This window comes from Cetorhinus maximus, chromosome 6, assembly GCF_964194155.1.
Source record: "Cetorhinus maximus chromosome 6, sCetMax3.hap1.1, whole genome shotgun sequence".
Classification (NCBI taxonomy): Eukaryota; Metazoa; Chordata; class Chondrichthyes; order Lamniformes; family Cetorhinidae; genus Cetorhinus; species Cetorhinus maximus.
The window spans coordinates 33143358-33164810 of NC_135884.1; the positions used below are offsets into that span (position 1 = coordinate 33143358).

Sequence of the window (21453 nt, forward strand, 5' to 3'; positions counted from 1 at the left end):
GTTGAAAAAAAAACTTATGTCTATACAATCTACAACAAAACTTCAAAATGAATTTTATGTTCTCATTTACATCTGAGGCCTTAAAATACGAGGCTAAATTCAAATCGGTTCTACAAGGGGAGTACACAATTTTTAAAATTGTCCTTCCATTGAAAGTTAAGGACAAGAATTAATGAGATTGTGCATCTCATGCAATGCACAGCAAAATACAACAATGATGCATTCAGCAGTACAAAACTATTAATAGATACAGAATGGCATTACACTTAGGGATTCTATCCAGAATGCTGCACTGCAGTATTAATGTTATCACTATTGACAACAAAGCAAAAACAACTTAACGCCAGGATTGCTTTATATTATAACTAGCACAGTCGGTGCTGTGGAATCCATGCTGCAATGTAAATGGGGTAGGGTTCACTACACTGATAGCCAAGACTATTACAAAGTTATTTCTACTTGTAGTAAAACGTAGGATTAGTAGACCTGCAACAGAAATGGAGAGGGGGGGGTTCAGTCCCTAATAAGGTCCGAGGGAATGACTTTCTCTCGTGTTTTAAAAGAAGTCTGCAAGCATTTGGTCATTGTTACAGAAATGTAAACATAATGCAAATTCGGCGAAAGGTTGTATCTTGAAGCTGCCACCTGCACTATTAACTTGTCTGCTAAATGGCTGGACAAACCACAGGAGAAAATTGTAGAAATACCCAACAAGTCTGGTGGCATTTGGGCAGAGGGAAAACAGAGTTGATCGCCGCGATTTTCCAGTCCCTCATGCCAATAGGGCCTTCGGTCCCACTGCGGTGGGGGTGGGGGGGCCGGAAAATTCTGGTTGATGCTTCAGATCAATGACGCTAACAAAAGGTCACAGACCAGAAAAGCAGCAGAATTTTTCTGGACCCCCAAGTGGCAGGAGCAAAGTTGTGAAGCCAGTAAAACGTGATGGAGCTGCATTGGGACTGCACCAGGATGCAATCCCACCCCCCCCACCCCATCCCGGGCTGGGAAATTTCCCAGCAGTGGGCTGCATACTAGGTTGGCTGCTCGCCCCATGGAGGCAAGCAGAAAATCGAAGCACTTAAGGTCCCATTAAGTGGGGCTGGCTTCATGTTGCTCATGGTGGAGTGGCCCCCCAGCCACAAGGGGAGGCCATCAGCTTCATGAAGGCTTCCTCCCTTCAGCAGCCTGACTTGGGGGTTGAGGGTGTAGGCATTGGAGCCAGAGGTTCCCTGGTCCAAAGAAGGGGCCGCATGGAGGAAAGAAAGCCCAGGCGGCCCCAACAATTCTCCCCATAGGGCTTTCCTTGCCATTGGCGGGGCATACACTCTCAAGTCACCCGATTCTTAAAAGTTGAAATTAACTGTCCGAGGATGCCTCCTTTTTGAGGCGTCCTCTCGGTTACCTGCCTGCCCTCTGCATTGACTACCTCCCTCAATGGTGCTGCTGAGGCTTCAGACCCACTGGCCCTCTGATTGAATCAACAGCCTGAAGGCCCAGAGGCTGCCAATTAGGGGCCGGGTAAAATCACCTAGCAGATTCCGCTGCCGGCAAGTGCACTCCTGAAGCTCGAGGGACCCTGTTTCTCTCTCCACAGATGCTGCCAGACCTGCTGAATATTTCCAGCACTTTCTAATTTTATTTCAGATTTCCTGAATCCACAGTACTTTGGCTCTTGAACTACATGCGTAAGCCAGTTTTCACTCTTGGTGGCTAATCTTGTTTAGTCTATTCAGTTTACTGTCAATTTTAAGATTAAGGCTTCATATTTGTTTTTTAAAGTCAGTGATAATTGCTAGTAAAATACCAAGTCTTTTAGTTTCCTCATTCATAATGGAACATTCACCATGGAAGGCCTCTCAGAACCAGCAGCCTGTTTAAAAGAACAGCCAAAGGGTCCCACCATTTTTAATGAATTAATTCACTTCAAAATCATCTGAAATAATGGGCACCGTTACTGTTAATAAGTGGTCACGACTGGGATCCATGACCTCCATGCATTGCTCTCCTCTCTGCCATGCTTCGGTTTAATTGTGTTGGCACATACTTGTGAATCCAAGTCCTGTTTATTTTGCACATCTTAGCAGTGAGTGATCACTGACCAAGACGACTCATTGTAAACATATAAACAGAAGTGCTGTATTTCCGTAAACGCTAAAACTTCTGATCACATAGGCATGGGAAATAGTGCCAGTTTCTCTAGAGGAGCGGAAACTCTAGATGCATTTACATTGCTGTAGATGCTCCAGAAGATTGGATTGTAGCAGAGGCCCACAACTCCCAAGAACTGCTTCTGCCTTCTTACTATATTTGTTTGCCACAGATCTTCACTGGAGGACTAGCAGAAACAGCCCCGTCTATTCTGCACCTCCTCAGTTTTCAGCACCCATGAAAAGTAAAATCATGGGCACTGTTGGAAGAACTGTATTTAACTCATTTCTGTGGCAACGTGTTCTTCATTGGAGAAAGATCATAATCCCATCACTAATAACACACAATAGACAAGGATTTTTTTCTATTTACCTTGTTGCAAAAATCACTCCTATTTCAAGGTGTTGAAGTGTGGAAAAGAGCTTCCTGAATTTACCCTATACTGGTCTGTTCGACCCTTGCAATTTAATTTACAGTATTCCAGATTTACCTTTCCTATTTCTTAACTATTTTGTATCCATCTACAAGATGACATCTCAACCATGTCCTTTTCAGATGGAAAAGTCTACGTTTTTGCTAGTCATTAATCGTAACTCATGACCTTTCACACTAGTGATTGGCCTTGTGGTTCTTCCCTGCACAGCTTCCAGCACTTGAATATCTCCTTTGTATCTTGGCAAGTACAACTATAGTGCTGCACATTTTGACCACAACCATCTCTGACATCGTTCTACAGTTTTGCCAAGTAGTTCAACATTCAACTGGGTTTGTCAATTGCTGCTGCACATGGGTTAGGCATGTGAATGCCAAGTCTACTAGTAGTCATTGGTCGCTTGCAACTTCAACCTTGCCTATTTCTAGAGTGCTTCACTCTGCTTCTAACTCTGTGAATCCATACTTAACTGTGAATCAAACTAAAGAGAGGTTTGTAGAATGACAACAAGAGTTGCCATTGTCAGCAGAAAAGGGGAAAGGTTGGGGACATGGAGCTAAACTATTTCTGTTTGCTGGGGAGTATAGGACTGGCGACATAGTCTAAAAATAAGAGCCAAACCTTTCAGGAGTGAAATTAGCAAACACTTCTATGCACAAAGGGCAGATAGAAGTTTGGAACTCTCTTCCACAAGTTGCAATTGACCCTTAATCAATTTTTAATTTTAAAACTGAGATTCATAGATTTCTGTTAACCAAAAGCTATTAAGGGATATGGAACAAAGGCAGGTATATGGAGTTAGGTCACAGATCAGCCTTGATCTTGGTGAATGGCAGGACAGACTCGAGGGGTTAAATAGCCTACTCTTGTTCCCATGTTCCTAACTATTCATTAGCATTGCTATGCATGACTGAGATGTTAATTTTCTCCATGAATAGTTTGTTTTAAAACAGTTAGAATTCAAACATCATGATTTATTTTTTAATTTAAATCACCTTCTGCCTCTAGAGAAACGGAAATCTAGTAAGGAGGAGAAGCTTGATTGAGTAAATTTTACAAAATGTGATACTTGAAGCAACGTTTTCTGTCACTTCATGTGAGCACGCACAGACATATGGTAGTGGTTACCTGAATCTTTCTGTGTCAAGCACAGGGCAAGGTGATAAAATGTTAAAGTTTGCAAAACATCAATTAAATCAATCAACTCTACGCATATTTAAAAGGGATATATTTACATTCTTTCATGTCAATGTTAACCCTTTTATTTTAGTGTCAATGGGATCTTTGTGCTGTTCAAGCTTGAATCTGGCTCAGCTGACACCAGCCTAATTCAAAGCTGCTGGGTTTATTGATAAGCCGTCAGGAGGATCTTTTTTAACCAAACTGGATCTGTGTGGTATCTGGATTTAGCAAATCTGTCAAGTGTCTTATTAGGGCTATCGTGGCCTGTGCGAGACTGCACTTTTGGGAATTGATGGCACAAACATACTAATGAATCAAATATAAAAGCAGATTTAAGAATAAAAAAGGTTGAAATAATTTCTTACCCAGCCGACAAGGATGTGGCCAACATGCTCTGTTGTCCCATCTGGTTTCCTGGCTTCTCGGAGCCGGCTTAGAAGATCTGACGAAAAATAAACGAGGAAATGTAAGGGTCACAGCAAAGATGCTTTCTCCAAGGGGAAGTGCATAAACGTTTACAGAAACATGACATTGTTCCACGTGAACCATTAAGCTCTTTATTACATTTGAGGCAACCTTCACATAACCACTGTGTTCAATCTAAGAGGAAAGCCATACCTTCGTGCAAGGGGATTAGGGAATCCAGTGTTCCAAATATCTGATTCAGCTCCTGTTCAGTCATGATGGAGAGTTTGAGCATCGGATCGTGATAAGCCTATGAGAGACACCAACATTGTACATTTAATGATCCATATTTTGCTACTCAGTGCATTTTGCAGACAGCATGTTTCAACATGTAACTGACTTGTTCCTTTATTGTAATGTTTCTGACCGACACATCCGAGATCCCAATGTCTTTTTGACAGTTGCAATTTTCTAAGTAATGTTTATCAGATTAATTTCACAACAGGATTTATTTTAATGAAATTTAGCTGCAGGGTAAAGACAGCTTAAAACAAAAGCGAATTCAGTGATCCCACAATTAATTCAAGGAGATTTCAGAGCTGCTTGCACCTGAGGCCAATATTCCCACAGCACTGTGCACTGTTGCAGCAGAATGCTTACTCTGCAACAATACAATTCACATCTTCAAAAATAAAATGGGCTAGGGGACACCATTTGACTAATGGCCTCGGTGATACTCTGAAGTAGAAATAGGAACTTGTGGTAGATATTTAATTATGCATTAATTCAATTGCTAATAGAAGGCACATTTTGAACATTATTGGTTTTAGGTATGATTATTCAATAAGAACAGGATTAAAAGCTGTGGAAAATTCCAAATACATTTTTATCTGACAACTGGAAATAATGCTTGCATTACCTTTTTTGCCAGTTTCAAGTCTTCAATTAAAACTTGTTCTCCCTGGGAAAGTTCAAAAATTGCCTGCAAAAGAAACATATAGTAAGTGAATCATTTAAATGGAGAGGAAATAGTCAAAATTAGATCGGTGATGTGTGCTATGTGATTAAAGTGACACAGGTTGACCCAATTCCAAGCAATCAATCTAACCTCTCAGAAAGGAAAAATAGTATTCCCAATGTTTTACTTTCTCAGAACTGTTTTCTTACAAATATTTTCAAAATAGAGTTGTGGAAAAGATGCATATTATCTGAACAAAAATGTGGGGAGAAGAAGAAAGTTTAATAGTTTTCAGGTCTTGAATTAAGTGCAGAGGCCAAACATCACAAACATCTGTTTAAAATTCGCAGGCAAGATACATGAGAGGAGCTTTGTGCCATCCATATAGTATATAATTCTATAATTCATTCTTAAAAATCTTGTCTGTCCTGCCCAGTTGCCTGTCGTCATGATTTTGTTGGTCACATTTTTATGTTATGCTTAACATTTAACCTGTCTTTTTGAACATGTAGGTTGCAAATCCTCTATGTAACAGTTGCCAGTTAACAATTCAATTGTGGCCTTTGGCCAGGAGGCATTGCTTTGAAGCAAATGTTTGAAATCTTTCAAGTTCCATTGCCCTTTAGCATATTAAAAAAACCCAAACATGGGGAACGGCACAAGAAACTTACTAACACCACAAAGAAAGCTTTGCATCTAGCACAACTGCCAAAGAGTCCACCTATTATTCTGATGCAGGTTATGTAAAAGTAAAATTATAAAATCTTCAGCATGTAAACACCATTCCGCCCAACTGTTCTATGTAAAGTGTTTGCATACATGAGTCTCCTACTAAGCTAATTCTCTCTTCCCACTTTGCCCCCATATCCCTCTATTCCCTTTTCCCTCATGTATGCATCAAGTCTTCCCTTAAATGCATCAATGTTATCTTCTTCAACCACTCACATTCTCACCACTCTCTGAAAATAAATAGATTCTAAGTTCGTCATTTGATCTGTTAGTAGTTATCTTGTACTTATGCTCCATTGTTTTGGATTCCATCATGAGTGGTAAAGGGTTTCTCTACAGCCGCCTTATCAAACCCCTTCATAATTTTATTCCCCCCTTAGTCTAAATGCAGGTGTAATCCATTAGCAAAACAATCTTTTAAAAAAAAACTTGTAGCGTGAAAATACACACAGGTACAGTTATCTTCTGATTAACCTCAGGATGTTATACGTAGCTACAATATATAAATCACTGACCTTAAAGTTACAGGCCACTTTAGCAGCTAAATTCCACACTATGCTCTAGACTCCAGAACACCAATGAGCATTGCATAAGAAATCTACTAATATCTTAAAATTCTTGGAAATCAGGCCCAAGTATGTTTCTCAATTTCCAAGCTCCAGTCATTTGTATTCAGCACCAATAACACATACTTTAAGTTCAAAATTGTCTCAATTTTCATTTTAGTAGAACTTTAGGTAACACATAACCAATGTGATATTAAACAATTTTCAGGCATCAGCGCATTACTTTGTTGGTTCTTTTTTGTTCTGGATGATGGTGGAAAGGTCACATATATTTCTCATTCTTAGCTGCCTTGAGGTACAGGTTGAGGGACCTTCTTATGCACAACTTCCTAACTGTGTATTTCCAGTCCTATTGAGAAACTGTTGTATGAAGGATTTTTCCAGTTTGACTATATATTCTAAAAAGTGATGTTGCAGTTTCAGTGCTGATTTGTAAATTAGTTTCACACAATCACTAACTGATGGCAATTAACATTTAAACATCTGCTTTTACTATAAATGCAAATGCTATGATTACAGGATTCTTTTACAAAAAGCTATTTTTCTTTTGTATTATTGCAATCACTGGCCAATGTTTTCACTAGGACCAATAACGTCTAGTTACTTTGGTGTTACAGGTATATTCCTTACTTTTGATATTATTACAATAAAAACTATTGCATGAGAGAGGATGGATTAAATGTTATCCACATTGGGAAGAGGACTGTTACATGATATAGAATGGTTCACATCTGAGTCTCTCATAAACAAAAGCAATATTTTTCAATGGGAGGGTGCCTACATTGAAAGACTAGCAGATTATTATAAAGGTCCTGCTATATTCCAATTATACAGGGATGGTTGTTTTTATATTACTTTATCAATCAGACAGCTATCTTAGGGAACCATTAATAAAGATTTGTTGCTGCTCATGATAACAAAATATTTGGTTCTGTACAATCCTGACAAATCATTAGCATTCCTGTAATTTTGGAATAGAATTGACAGTAATTTTAAAAATAAACTATATTCCCCAAATAAAGTGTCATGTCAACAACTGAGCAGTGTAATAAACAAGCGACAGGTTTCTCCACTGTTGGAAGAACAATTTTCAATTATGTTTACCTCTGTAACAAAAAAGTTTCGAATTGCTTGCACTCTCATTCCTAATCTACAAAGACATGGATGTGAATGCTTGGAGTCAGAAACCACATTTCCAAGCCAGGGGATAAGTATTACTGGAAGTGAAGCCTGTTTTTGATTAAATGAGTCCAATTTTCTATTTTTTGTGAAAGAATAAAGCTAGACTGCGCTCGTACCTCTTGTCTTTTGATTTCCTTAGCTGTAAGCATTTGATTGACACGAATGTCAAACGTTTCACTCCAGAGTTTGCTATCCCGACGCTTTGCAATGGCAGGGGGCCCATGTCTAGAAGAGGGTCTTGGGGTGAAGATTTCAGGTCGGCTTTCACTTCGGAAGCTAATGGAACGCTAGAACAAAGGAGGAAGAAAAGAATTGATACAGATTCAGTACACAAAAAAATACTGAGGCAGTAACAGTTGAAGTAGGGTGTTACGTAACGGTAATTGAATGATTTGCTGCAAATGTCACTGTAATGGAAAATTGCTTTACAAAATGCAACACACAAGAGGGTTTGCAATTTGACACCTTTGATTTAAAGTGCACCTTTGCTCAGAGAATTGCTAAGTCATATAACATAGACTTGCTTTAATGTCTTATAATAATGACGGGTCCCGTAGCACTATTAATGAATGATGATTCTGCTAGTCAGATAAAAATGTTATGCACTGGAACAGGCTGTGAGTAGCCCCAGTCCAGTTAATACACAAGAATATAAGGTTAAAACTGCTTTTCAGCACAACGCAGAAAAAGCTGAGACGCAAGTAACGTAGAACTTCTGCTGCACGTATAAAATAAATCTACTGGACATGGTTCCCTTGCAACAATGCCAAACCTTCAACCCTGTAAAGCACTATTTACATTTGACACCACAATCACTTCAGGTTGTATATACACTGCAACTGCAGCATTAACTTTGCTTCATATAATTTCTAAGAAGTGTTAATGTAAATCCAGAATCAGAAACTGACATTCCTTTGGACCAATGAGAAGTGAGAGTCCTTCATGCATTCTTTGTAACATTGGTGAAAGGCTGTGGTGCAAATGCAGTCTCAGAGACTGGGGGTAACATATCGGCATGGATAGAAGATTGGCTAGCTCACAGACAACAAAAGGGTAGCTATAAATGGGTCTTTTTCTGGTTGGCAGGATGTAACAAGTGGTGTGCCACAGGGATCAGTGCTGGGCCCTCAGCTTTTTACAATTTATATAAATGACTTGGATGAGGAATCAAAGGTACGGTTGCTAAATTTGCTGATGATACAAAGATAGGTAGGAGAGTAAGTTGTGAAGGGGACATAAGGGGGCTTACAAGGGGACATAGATAGGCTAAGTGAGTGGGAAAAGATCTAGCAAATGGAGTATAATGTGGGAACATGTGAAATTGTCCATTTTGGCAAAAGAATAAAAAAGCAGCAGATTACCTAAATGGTGAGAGGTTGCAGAGCTCCGGGATTCAGAGATTCCTAGTGCATGAATCACAAAAGACTAATATGCAGGTACAGCAAGTAATTAGGAAAGCTAAAAGAATGTTATCGTATATTGCTAGGAGAATTGAATATAAAAGCAGGGAAGTTATGCTTCAGCTGTACATGGCACTGGTGAGACAACATCTGGAATGCTGCATACAGTATTGGTCTCCTTATTTAAGGAAGGGCGTTATTGCATTAGAAGCAGCTCAGAGAAGGCTTACTAAATGAAAACCAGGAATGGGCAGGTTGTCTTATGAGGAAAGGTTGGACAGGCTAGGCTTATATCCGCTGGAGTTTAGAAGAGTAAGAGGCGACTTAATTGAAACATATAAGATCCTGAAGGGTCTTGACAAGGTGGATGTGAAGAGGATGTTTCCTCTTGTGGGAGAATCTAGAACTAGGGGTCATTGTTTAAAAATTAGTCGCCCATTTAAGACAAAGATGAGAAGAAATTTTTTCTCTCAGAGGGTAGTGAGTCTTTGGAACTCCCTTCCTCAAAAGGCAATGGGAAACAGTGCCTTTGAATGCTTTCAAAGCAGAGGTGGATAGGTTCTTGATTAACAAGGGGGTGAAAAGTTACCAGGGGTAGGCTGGAGGTCACAGTCAAATCAGTCATGATCTTATTGAATGACGGAGAAAGCTCGAAGGCTGAGTGGCCTACTCCTGCTTCTAGTTGGTATGTTCATATGAGACTATGAAATGTATTTTTTATCCTTAATTTAAGTACAGCAAGTGGATTAGGATAACGTGTGAATGAACAGTGCTGAATGAACAGTGCTAGCCAACATCACAAAGCTTATACGACATTTTGCACATCTTAAAAAAGCCCTCATTAAAACTCACAATAATGTCAAGTGGCAGTGACTTGATGTGCTTCAATGAGATTAACTTTATGTTAAGCATTTGGTACAAGCAGAAAAAGGTCCAATCACTTTTTGTGAATAAGTTATGCATTGATTAATCAGAATAAGTTACGCATTCATTGATCAGGTCTCGAAGGGCCAAAAATAATTTGTCACCTGCTACTTACTAAAGGATTTATTTTAATATTTCCTTTCAGGTTAATGAAAAGTTTTTTTATATCTGCTGAGTGAACACGTTTTTTTTAATCCATTCTCCGTAAAGCACCTAATGTAACCTGGAGAGGCCAACCAGCCTTATCCCCATTGACCTGAATGAAGTACCACTAGAAGGTGCTAAAGAGCAGCTTGGGTTGCCAGCACCGTAACTTCATATTTTTCGTTTTAACGATGTGCCTAGTAGTGACTGGTAGTCCGTGACATTGATTAGAAAGTTATTGTGTGAGAACTGGTATTTTAACTCCATTGACAATTGTCTATAGCTCCACCAAACTGCCTCTAGAGCATTTCAAAGAAAGTTTAGTCAGTCGCATTTTTATGTTTACTAGACGTCAACAGGAAAGGCTTGAACTTAAACTGTAATCAATGGAAACTTGGAAAAACTTCTTAGTATTAGTCAGCCTTATGCTACCCTGCCATATGCTTTCAAAGGCAGAAGCTAAACTGCAGTGTACACATTCTCAAAACTTGCTGCGATTATCAAGATTCAAACTGGTTTTCTCTGCCCATATTTTATTGCATTTTATTGACAGGAGGAAATACAGGCTGAGTGACTGCCATCACTTCCACTTTTTATTACAGTAAACAGGATCTGAAATTGAAAGCCAGCCTACAATTTCCATGGCCTTTTAGCATTTTTTCACAAAATGGATGAATGATACTGTAGTTTACTCCTGTTACTTGTGAGAGTGACCCTCCAAGGGAAATTAGAAATATTTCTGTTTGAAAACAGTCTTTATATTCAAGTTCCTGCAGGTTAAGTGCTGCAAGTAATAAAGTCTCACAACAGCTGTACAAATATACTTGCAGCAGTAGACAGGGTGCCAGGCACAGCTTAAGTCTAGCCAAAGCATAATTTGCTTTCACGCTCAGCACAACTGGAACTAATGCAGCTCTCTTTCAGAAACATCAGAAACTTTTCACATATAAATTCTGGGAAGAGATTTATCACCCCCAGGGAGTGCAAGAATCTCAGTGCAGTCACGCTATTTCCCTACCTTCTGGATCAAACACTAACTGAAGTAAATTAGTAACCTCCCTTCCCCCGCCTCTCCAGGCGAGGCCTATTACTAGTACAACATGTGCAGCACAGCAGAGAAAGAAACACAACAGACCCTTATTCTGCTTTTGACCAATGGTAAAATTCTTTAGCACTTCATGACTGCACTCGTGTACCTGGAAACAATGACCAAGGGTTTACATGGTCTGTGTGGTGCTGCAGCTTTTTCTTCTGACCTATCTGAAACTGCTGACAAACTGGGCTACAATTCCACGAAAGTCACTGATTCTCTCGTACTGTGCCCAATGCTAATAGTTAACACTAAGAGTTCACAATCTCATCTAATCACATAACGTAAAAATTAGCTCATAAGTTCCTTCACAAAATTAGTTAGGATTTTACTATGAGAGGTTCCATTTTACAGTTTGGGAGTATTTTAATTAAATTCACGACAAGATTAAAGAAAGATCTTGGAAGAAAGTGAATGACATAGCACCGTTGCTGAGGAACCCTGGGACGTTCCAAATAGTAATACAGTACTATTGCTGCATGAGAAAGGCTAAGTTGGGTCCTGGAAATGCAGCTTATGTTGATTCCATATAAACTACAAGAAGTGACAATTGTTGCTAGAGGTCAGAAACGACAACATCTGTTTTGTCTCCAGGATTGTTTGCATTGCTTCTTTGTAATAAAGAAAGCCTTATTACTTTACATTGACTATGTACTCTTTGGAAGACTTGCTTTAGATTTACAAAGTAATCATCTTTTAACTGTACAAGCTTCCCTTTGTATCATACAAAATTCAGACATGAGCTAACACAATGCTGTGATGCAGCTGAGTGTCTTGCAGATTTCTATACTCAACATTATGTAGCATGTTTGCTGCTTCAGTACTAGAACCTTGCATAAAAATCCCGAAGGCAATGGGATTTTGTTTTATTCTTTCATGGGATGTGGGTGTCGCAGGTAGGCCAGCATTTATTGTCCACCCTTAATTGTCTTTGAGAAGGTGGTGGTGAGCTGTCTTTGTGAACTGCTGCAGTCCATGTGGTGTAGGTGCACCCACAGTGCTGTTGGTGCATCCACAGTGCTGTTAGGGAGGGAGTTCCAGGATTTTGACCCAGCGACAGTGAAGTTCCAAGCCAGATGGTGCGTAGCTTAGAGGGGAAATTGCAGGTGGTGGCGATCCCATGCATCTGCTGCTCTTATCCTTCTGGGCGGTAGAGGTTGCGGCTTTGGAAGGTGCTGTAGAAGGAGCCATGGTGAATTGCTGCAGTGCATCTTATAGGGGATACACACTGCTGGCACTGTGCATCAGTGGTGGAGGATGTCAAGGTTTGTGGATGGGGTGTCAATCAAGGGGACTGCTTTGTCCTGGACGGCATTAAACTTCTTGAGTGCTGTTGGAGCTGCACTCATCCAGGCAAGAGGAGAGTATTCCATCGCACTCCTGATTTGTGGATGGTGGACTGGCTTTGGAAAGTCAAGAGGTGAGTTACTCAATGCAGAATTCTTAGCCTCTGACCTGCTCTTGTAGCCACAGTATTTATATGGCTAGTCCAGTTCAGTTTCTGGTCGATGGTAACCCCCAGGATGTCGATACTGGGGGGTTCAGCAATAGTAATGCCACTGAAGGTCAAGAGGAGATGGTTGGATTCACTCTTGTTGGAGATGGTCATTGCCTGGCACTTATGTAACACAAATGTTATTGCCACTTGTCAGCCCAAGCTTGTATATTGTCCAGGTCTTGCTGCTTAAGGGCACAGGCTTCTTTAGCATCTGAGTCATGACTGGTGCTGAACTTTGCGTAATCATCAGTGAACATCCCCACTTTTGACCTTATGATGCAAGAAAGGTCATTGATGAAGCAACTGAAGATGGTTGGGCCTAGGACACCACCCTGAGGAACTCCTGCAGTGATATCCTGGGACTGAGATGATTGATCTCCAACAACCATAACCATCTTCCTTTGTGCTAGGTATGCCTCCAACCAGTGGAGAGTTTTCCCCGATTCTCATTGACTCCAGTTTTTCTAGGACTCCTTGATGCCACACTTGGTCAAATGTTGGCTTTGTGTCAAGGACAGTAACTCTCACCTCTTTAGTCCATGGCTGGACTAAGGCTGTAATGAGTTCAGGAGCTGAGTGGCCCTGGTGGAACCCAAACCAATCGTCAGTGAGCAGGTTATTGCTGAGTAAGTGCCGCTTGATAGCATTGTCAGCGACACTTTCCATCACTTTGCTGATGTCTGTTTCTGAGCAGATCTGAGCAACAACAGATCACCTGTCCTAACTGTAACCTGAAAACAACCACAATGTAATGCTCCTGCCAAAGTGCACTGACCTGAAATACTCACACATATTCTCTCCAATGATACTATTACATCTGCTGAGCAGTTCCAGCATTTTCTGTTTATATTTCAGATTCCAACATCCGCAACATTTTGCCTTTGTGTTACAATATAATGCCTAGTGTTTCTAAAAATTGAAGTTCCAACATTTATTTCTAACTCTTTCCTCTCCACCCTTCCCTTCTCTTCCTCTCATGTTACTGGTGCTGGCATGCAGCTCTGCAGCAATCAGCAGTCCTCACTCAAATGTTCATAAGCAATATAATCGTGGAGGTGGAGATGGAGTGGCAGGGGGTCACAACTTGGGTTCATTTTATCCTCATTTAATGTCCTTACCAGCATATGTTTTGAATCAGATGGCACAGGGCAGAAGTCACTGAAGGTAACCCTGGACAATATTTCCCCTCTCCAGATCAGGGTGCAAGCAATTGTAGCCGTCCCACCAAAGTGCCTTAAAGCTCAGTTAGTGGATTTGGTTCGTTCCTGCTTCCTATAGCTGAGTAGCAAAGCTTGGGGCATTTACCCACTGAGCTTTTAGGTCCAAAATTGAATTCCTTATTATATCCATTTCACTATCATCTGTAATGTTAATGGTATGTTAATTATAGTGTTAAGATACAATTATATTGTTAAGTGAAGGGCATTGCTTAATTAAGTGCTTTGAGCACATATAAATAGGGGATGGCTGGGACACTGGGGTGAGCTGTGAGACTGAACAAAGTCAATAAACTCTCTTGGTAAAGATGCTCTGCATCTTAGTTTTGACTTCACCAACTAGCTTGGATTCTATTAACACACAATGGTACATAAATTTTCTCGGTGGTGTTGATAGTCCCTATTTGGTATTTTAAAACTGCATGAACAATTAAATTAGATTGATAAAATGACATAAAGATCAGCTCCAACAAGTGGAGATGAAACTACTAGTCAGTATCCTACTGTGTCGATATCTAGAGAGATCTTCATGCCTATAGGGAGCGAAGTGGAAGAATGGTAACACTTCTCCACCATGCATTTGTTCATATAAGAAAAGGGGTCTTTTGTTACAGAAACAATCCAGATTATGATCTGCTGATGTAAAAGGAGTGGAAGAAATGAGTTGCCACATGTGCCAATAGACACAGAAGAGATGATTTAAAGGTCAGAAATTTAGCAACAAAGTATTGGATTAAAATTTGGTACATTAATTTGAATGCAAGATTCTTGAGAAATGTAAAATGTTGAATTGACAGCATTGTCTTTAATAAATTCAGGCACTGATTTTCTAGGGAGAACCCAAAAAAGAAGTTCTTTGTACATTCTGACATTAGAACATACGTTAGACGGTCACTGGAATTTTGCTCCTTTGATGTGATAAGTTCACTGCCAACTTAAAATTATTAATTTGTATTCTTACCTAATCAGATAGGATATGGGACATTTTCTATAAAGATATATACAACTGATAGATGTATAGTTAGATAAATATTATAAATCTATTCAGTACAGTTAGCTTGGGGTAAATATATGACAGCAAATGTCATCCTTTGCTGGATTTATATATGCAGATGTGGTGAGTGCAAACCAACTGAACTCACTCTACACCTTTACAATTCTTCACCCATCACTACGTAGATAATAAATCCCACCGGGGCACCTTACCTGTAACGTCTGGCTGAATCGTTTCAGAGGTGTGGCCTTCACAGGAGGAATGAGATTAGCTAAAGATGTGACTCGAGAAAGCGGTTTCACCCGTTTGTTACTGGGTTCCTAAAAAAAAAAACCAGGAGGATTTGGTGAGGATATGTCAAAATAACTGTATTTATTCCAGCCAATGAATTGTTGGGCAAAAATCAAGCACAATGATACCTATGTCAGTGAGGCTGAACAGAACTCACCGACAAGATGTTTATCGTTTCTCATGACTGGTCACAGACTGCATCTTTTATCCTAGCACGTTATCATTCTATATTGGAAAATTCATGTTCACATAATAATGTGCCGTGTCCCCAGAGTAAATTTACACTAATCAATAACCAGCAGTCTGGATGACAAGCAACTCTGCTGTGCATTAGGAATTTTAATTAGAAAAAAGCATTATACGTTCAAAAACACACATCAATATGCTAATTTACCACACATTATTTTAAATGTTATCAAGCTCCAAAGGTAGGGAAGCTGCATGCGATGCAAGGGGGTTAATTTCTCCTAGTTGAATGGACATGTACCTTGTATTTTTTAATCTCCATTCCCCAAGCTGTAGAAGACAGAGGTCCAGTAGACAAAATCCCAGGAAATTATTTGTAAAAACCTCCATAAAGTACCCCAGAATAAACATCTCTGTATCTCGATCGACTCCCACAGGAAATTCTGTTTCTCCTCCTCAGACCCGTGAAGCAAATTTCTGCGGATGCTCTGGGGTTTCAGTGCATGCAAGCAGTCCTTCTAGAAGAATCATTCTCTGATTGCAGTCTTATATTTGGCAGCGTGCTGGAGCATTCACAATTAGGTAGAGATCAACACAGCACAATGCAGCTGCTTTAGTAAAATTCCAACCACATGCACCTTTTCTGTCACCCCTCTTGGGACCATTTGTATCAGTGTTATGATGTCTGCAGGATCAGTAAACACTTCCTTTTCTATCTTAACAGAGATGGTAGTGAAAAGCTGCTTACAATATTTTCAGATACGAATAGTTTTACCAATGAACTTCAAAAAGGCACTATAGCCTAAGTATCAAATATTCATTTGCAGAAACATTTTTCAACAAAGAATCCAGAAAATCTGGCCATATTTCCTTCTGTAACAGCAGATATCTTATGCAACGTACCAGCTTTCACTACCCCTCAGATGCTTCAATGTCTCCCAAAGCCTCGTCGTCAATTGCCTTCTCCTTGATACAGCACTCTGAGGCCTTCTGACGTCAATGCAGTTGCATTCATATTCTGATCAAACCTTCTATTCAAACCCCTGAATAATCCTTCTCTGGAAAAACACCTTGCCTAACAACTTGTGCTACCAGCTGACTGAACAGTAGCTATTAGCCAGCCTTTCAGAATGGTATCCAGGCATAAAGCCCACAAATATATGTCTTTACAACGCTCCTAAGGCAAATATGCAGATTTATATGTTTTAATAATATAAATGATTTAGCACCGCATTTTTCAGTGACTTTCGCATCAATGAACTCAGTTTTCAGACAGATCACTGTAAGGTTACCTCCATTTAAAGGCATAGTAACCTTTATGGACTTTCTTTACAGGTTGAATTCAAAGTTAAGTGTCACTCTTAATAAAACTAATTATAGTTTTTGATCAATGAAAAAGAACTTAAAGACAAATACTTCAAAATTGTTAATTGCCATCTTTCAAATTGTTTCTTGGTATATACAGAAAAGGTGAGCAAATCTGAAATGGTATAGTTTGAGTTGTAGCTTCAGAATTTTTTTTTAATACTAAAGGGTATTCTGAAACAAAAAGAATATGGCAAATAGGTAGGCAGACGGAGTTTCAATATTTCTTCTGATGTCCTATTATGGCGTTAGGCCTGCTTAAAGTGCATGCCTTGGATCTGATTGCCTTTACAGTTATAAAATTTCGACAGTAATGATTTGACATAAAATCAAAATTATGTGCATAAGCAATGGATGAATTTAACACCCAAGACTGACAAGCTTGGTTAACTAAATGTTATTGTCAATAAGTTTCAAAGGTTACTTAAAGCTGCAGTGCCTTATAAATTGCTCATGTATTATTCTTTTTCCAGCATGCAGTGCTGCTAATATTATTTATAATCACCTTTTGATGCCAATTATCAAAACAATGCTGGGAAAAGCAAATAGGTCAGATTATTTTGTCACAAAGTCAATGAAGTGCACACACCACTTGTTTGCAAACTTGTGTTCAAAGGCGTGTGAACTGATTGGCTAAAGTATAATTTGACCATGTCAGAGCAGAGGTAAGTGAGTCACTTCCACGGTGCTTTAATTTTCTATGTTTAAACTCCTGGTAAAAGAATAACTTTTAAAATCAAATGCATCATTCTCCTATCTTTACTTGGCAACTGGAACTACAAAAGCTTTTCTGCTAAGATTCAAAGGAAACCGATTGAGTTTGAATTTATGGTTTTATTTTAATTTGGAGTTTGTTTGGAGGCCTTGATGGGCTCACTATTTTGTGCGTAAATGACTTGCCTAAACAAAACAACAATTTAACAAACAATGCCAATGCCCAGAGATAATCAAACAGAATTACTCTTCATGCAAAAACGTGCAGCCAGCAATCGAATCAGTCAATAGCAGGTATGGACGATATGGAGATTAGTGGCTTTTGGAAATAGTACAGCAACCTGCTGACCACACAATAAAAAATACCAAAAATGTTTTCCTCAAAGCGACACATAAAAGTTTTAAAAATACCTCACATGGGATTGATTTGAGGGCTGTAATCCAATCACAAGGCTCAGGTGACAGCTGTAAAATAACTGAATTTACTGTTGTGGGTTATGGTATCATTTGAAATCCTTGGTTTGATTACAGATTTGTAATTACTTTCAGTTAGCCTCCATTAACTAAATGTGTTGTATTTGAAAATGGAAATGTTTTCCACTTCCTCTGGAGCAATTTTATTTCTTTGTTCCTCCTTCTCTCCCTGCTTTCCTATGATAGCAGTTGCTTACACAGCACCTCTTTCAACTCTGTGGTGTTGATTGCTCATTTGGTTTTGATTAAGCAAGTACACTTTCAGTATCAGCTGACAGGGCATTTGTGTAGTGACGCATTGCATCAATTTCCATTGCCTTAGGAATGGGATGCTCCATAATCACGAGGAGAAAACTGGTAAAACTCCCTGCAATTCTGAAAGGTATGTTTGAGTGATAGGCTGGGAAATCGGCAACTTCTTTCATTGTACTGGTTATAGAATTTAATGTGAGGCAGAGAGTATAAGACACAGGAACAGTAGGCAGTCAATTGGCCCTTCGAGTCTGCTCCACCATTATACGATATTGATCTTTAACCTCAACTCCACCTTCCTGCACTAACCCCAAATCTATTCATTCCCTTTCTATCCAAAACTCTTATCAATCTATGTCTTGAATATACTCGATAACTGAGCATCCACAGCTCTCTGGGACAAGGGAATTCCAAAGATACACAACCCTAGGACTGAAAGTCTTTCGCTTTTTCTCAATTCTAAATGGCTAATCCTTATTCTGAGACTCTAACCCTTAATTCCAGACTCCAGGGCCTGGGAAATATGTTTCCATCGCCTATCCTGTCAGCCCTTTATGTTTCGATGAGATCAGAAATAAAAATGGCAGATATGCAAGGGGGAACAGCCAACAGTTGGTTCTCAGAGTCCACATAACCACTGAATGTCCATGCACCTTATCACTCCCTACATACATTATTATTACCCATTGCAAAGCTACAATTTCAAATTCAAGTTGCTTTGGAATGTATAGAAACTTTTTTTTAAACTGAAGGCAGCTGAACCGCTTTGAGACTAAGTGGAAGCTGCACTGACCTCAGAACAGCTGTGACACAAGCAGCAGGCTATCTTCATTTCAAGTGTAAAACTTTGCATTTCCTGGAGTTGAGAAGATTTAGGGGGAATCTAATTGAGGTGATTAGAATGATTTGATAGGGTAGATAGAGAAATCTAGTTTGCTGATGGAGAACATTGGGCCATTATTTGAGCTTGGCCATTTAGGAGTGAAATCAGCAAGCATTTTTCATTCAAAAGATGGTGGAAATCTGGAAGCTACTCCACCAAAAGGCTGTGGAATCTGGGTCAACTGAACATTTCAAGACAGCGATCGCTAGATTTTTGTTGGGGTAAGGGTATCAAGGAGTATTGAGCAAAGACAGATACAGATCAGCCACTATCTAATTCAATGGCAAACAGACTTGTGGAGCTGAATGGTTGACTCTTATTCTAATGTAATCTGGTTATAATATCTCTACGCCAATGTTATACTATGAGCTACCAATGAAATTAACAGGAAAGCATTCTTAAGAGGCCTGTCAAAGCAATGATTTTCTCCAACATTTCAAAGGAGTTTATTTAACAAAATATTGATCACATAACCCAAAATGTTCTCCCAAAGAGCAAGTGGGAAAAACCATCAGCCAGTGTAACACTCAGCCATACAGATCAGATGTTCTTAGATTAATTTATCTCAAATAGCTTCAGCACGCTGCCAGGAGAGGGGGAGGGGAGGATTTCAATAAAAGGCTAGTGTTTCCACTTAATCACTATTCAATGATTCATGGTACATGGTCATTGCCCAGATGTCAGCTGAGTAGTCTCTCACAGGCCCTCTACAGTTGAATAGTTAACCGAGATTCACTATTTAGGTTCATGTACAAAAAAAAAGACTAATTGGACCGGGTTTCAGATGGTGTCCAATTTTCATGGAATCTTGCAACTTGCATTTAAAGTGCTGTTTGGTAGAAAAACGTCCCAAGGCGTTTTACAGAAGTGTAAGGAGACAAATGGTGTTAGTGCCCATGTGTGTTGGGGGTAGTATATTAGCATGGATAGAAGATTGGCTAACTAATAGAATTCAGAGAGTTGGGATAAGGGGAGTATTTTCAGGATGGCAACCTGTAACTAGTGGAGTGCCACAGGGATCAGTGCTGGGGCCTCAGTTATTTACAATATATATTAATGACTTAGATGAGGGAAGTGAATGTACTATTTTCAAATTTGTGGATGATTCAAAAATAGGTGGGAAGGCAAGTGGTGGGGATGACACAAGGAGTCTACAGAGGGATGCAGACAGGTTAAGTGAGTGGTCAAAAATGTGGCAGATGGAATATAATGGCAGATGGAATACAGTAAGGGAAAACATAAGGTTATGCACTTTGGCAGGAATAGAGGTTATGAATATTATTTAAATGGAGGAAGACTGCAGAAAGCTGCAGCACAGAGGGATTTGGGAGTCTTTGTGCATGAATCACAAAAAGCTAACATACAAGTTACAAGGTAATAGAGAAGGCAAATGGAATGTTGGCCTTTATTTCAAAGGGAATGGAGTATAAAAACAGGGAAGTCTTGTTAAAACTATACAAGGCGCTGGTTAGACCACATCTAGAATACTGTGAACAGTTTTGGTCCCCTTATCTAAGGAAAGATACTGGCATTGGAGGCAGACCAGAGAAGGTTCACTAGGTTGATTCCGGGTATGGAGGGATTTTCTTTTGTGGAGAGGTTGAGTAGGCTGGGTCTGTACTCACTGGAGTTTAGAAGAATGAGAGGCGACCTTATTGAAACATAGAAGATTCTTAGGGGGCTTGACAGGGTAGATGCGGAGAGGTTGTTTCCCCTTGTGGAAGAGTCTAGGACCAGAGGGCATAATCTCAGAGTAAGGGGTCACCCACTTGAAACAGAGAAGAGGAAAGAGGCTAGTTAATCTGTGGAATTCTTTACCGCAGAGGGCTGTAGAAGCTGAAGGCGCAGAGACAGATTTTTTAATCAGTAAGGGAATCAAGAGTTATGGAGAAAAGGCAGGAAAGTGGAATTGTAGATTATCAGATCAGCCATGATCTCACTGAATGGCGGAGCAGGCTCGATGAGCTGAATGGCCTACTTCTGCTCCTATGTCTTACGGTCTAAATACGGAAAGTGCATTAAAGAAAGGCTTATTGCTGAGAAGGGGAAGCTTGGTCAAAAAGTTGGGTTTTAAGGAGGGTCTTAAAAAGAGAGGGAGGTGGACATGACCAGGGGCTTAGTGAGGAGATTGCAGAGAATGTAAACACAAAATTTTGAATCAGAGATGTTGGGTGCTGGGACCTAATTTAGGCCAACAAGGAGAGTATGATAAGTGAGAAGACTTGGTGGAGCAGTTTTGAATGAGCTGAAGTTTATGGAGAATGGGAGGCTGGCCAGAAAAGTATTTGAATAGTTAAGTCTACAGTGACAAAGCCAAGGAGGATAGAGGTTTTAACAGGTGGACTGAGGCTGGGGTGGAGGCAGGCAGTATCATGGAAGTGGAAGTAGATGATCTTTGCCATGGAGAATATACGGGGT

General features: G+C 39.8%; 1 protein-coding gene across 5 annotated transcripts in view; it reads right to left on the reverse strand.

The window, feature by feature from the left end:
- arhgef3 (Rho guanine nucleotide exchange factor (GEF) 3) overlaps positions 1-21453 on the reverse strand; it is a 398054-nt gene that overhangs the window by 12303 nt on the left and 364298 nt on the right. For all 5 annotated transcript variants that reach the window (XM_078543531.1, XM_078543530.1, XM_078543529.1 and 2 more), the window contains 5 exons: positions 15083-15190; positions 7720-7890; positions 5088-5150; positions 4382-4478; positions 4129-4205 (listed from right to left, as the gene is read on the reverse strand). In XM_078543531.1, the coding sequence (XP_078399657.1) occupies positions 4129-4205; positions 4382-4478; positions 5088-5150; positions 7720-7890; positions 15083-15190 (516 nt within the window). The remainder of the gene's footprint in view (positions 1-4128; positions 4206-4381; positions 4479-5087; positions 5151-7719; positions 7891-15082; positions 15191-21453) is intronic.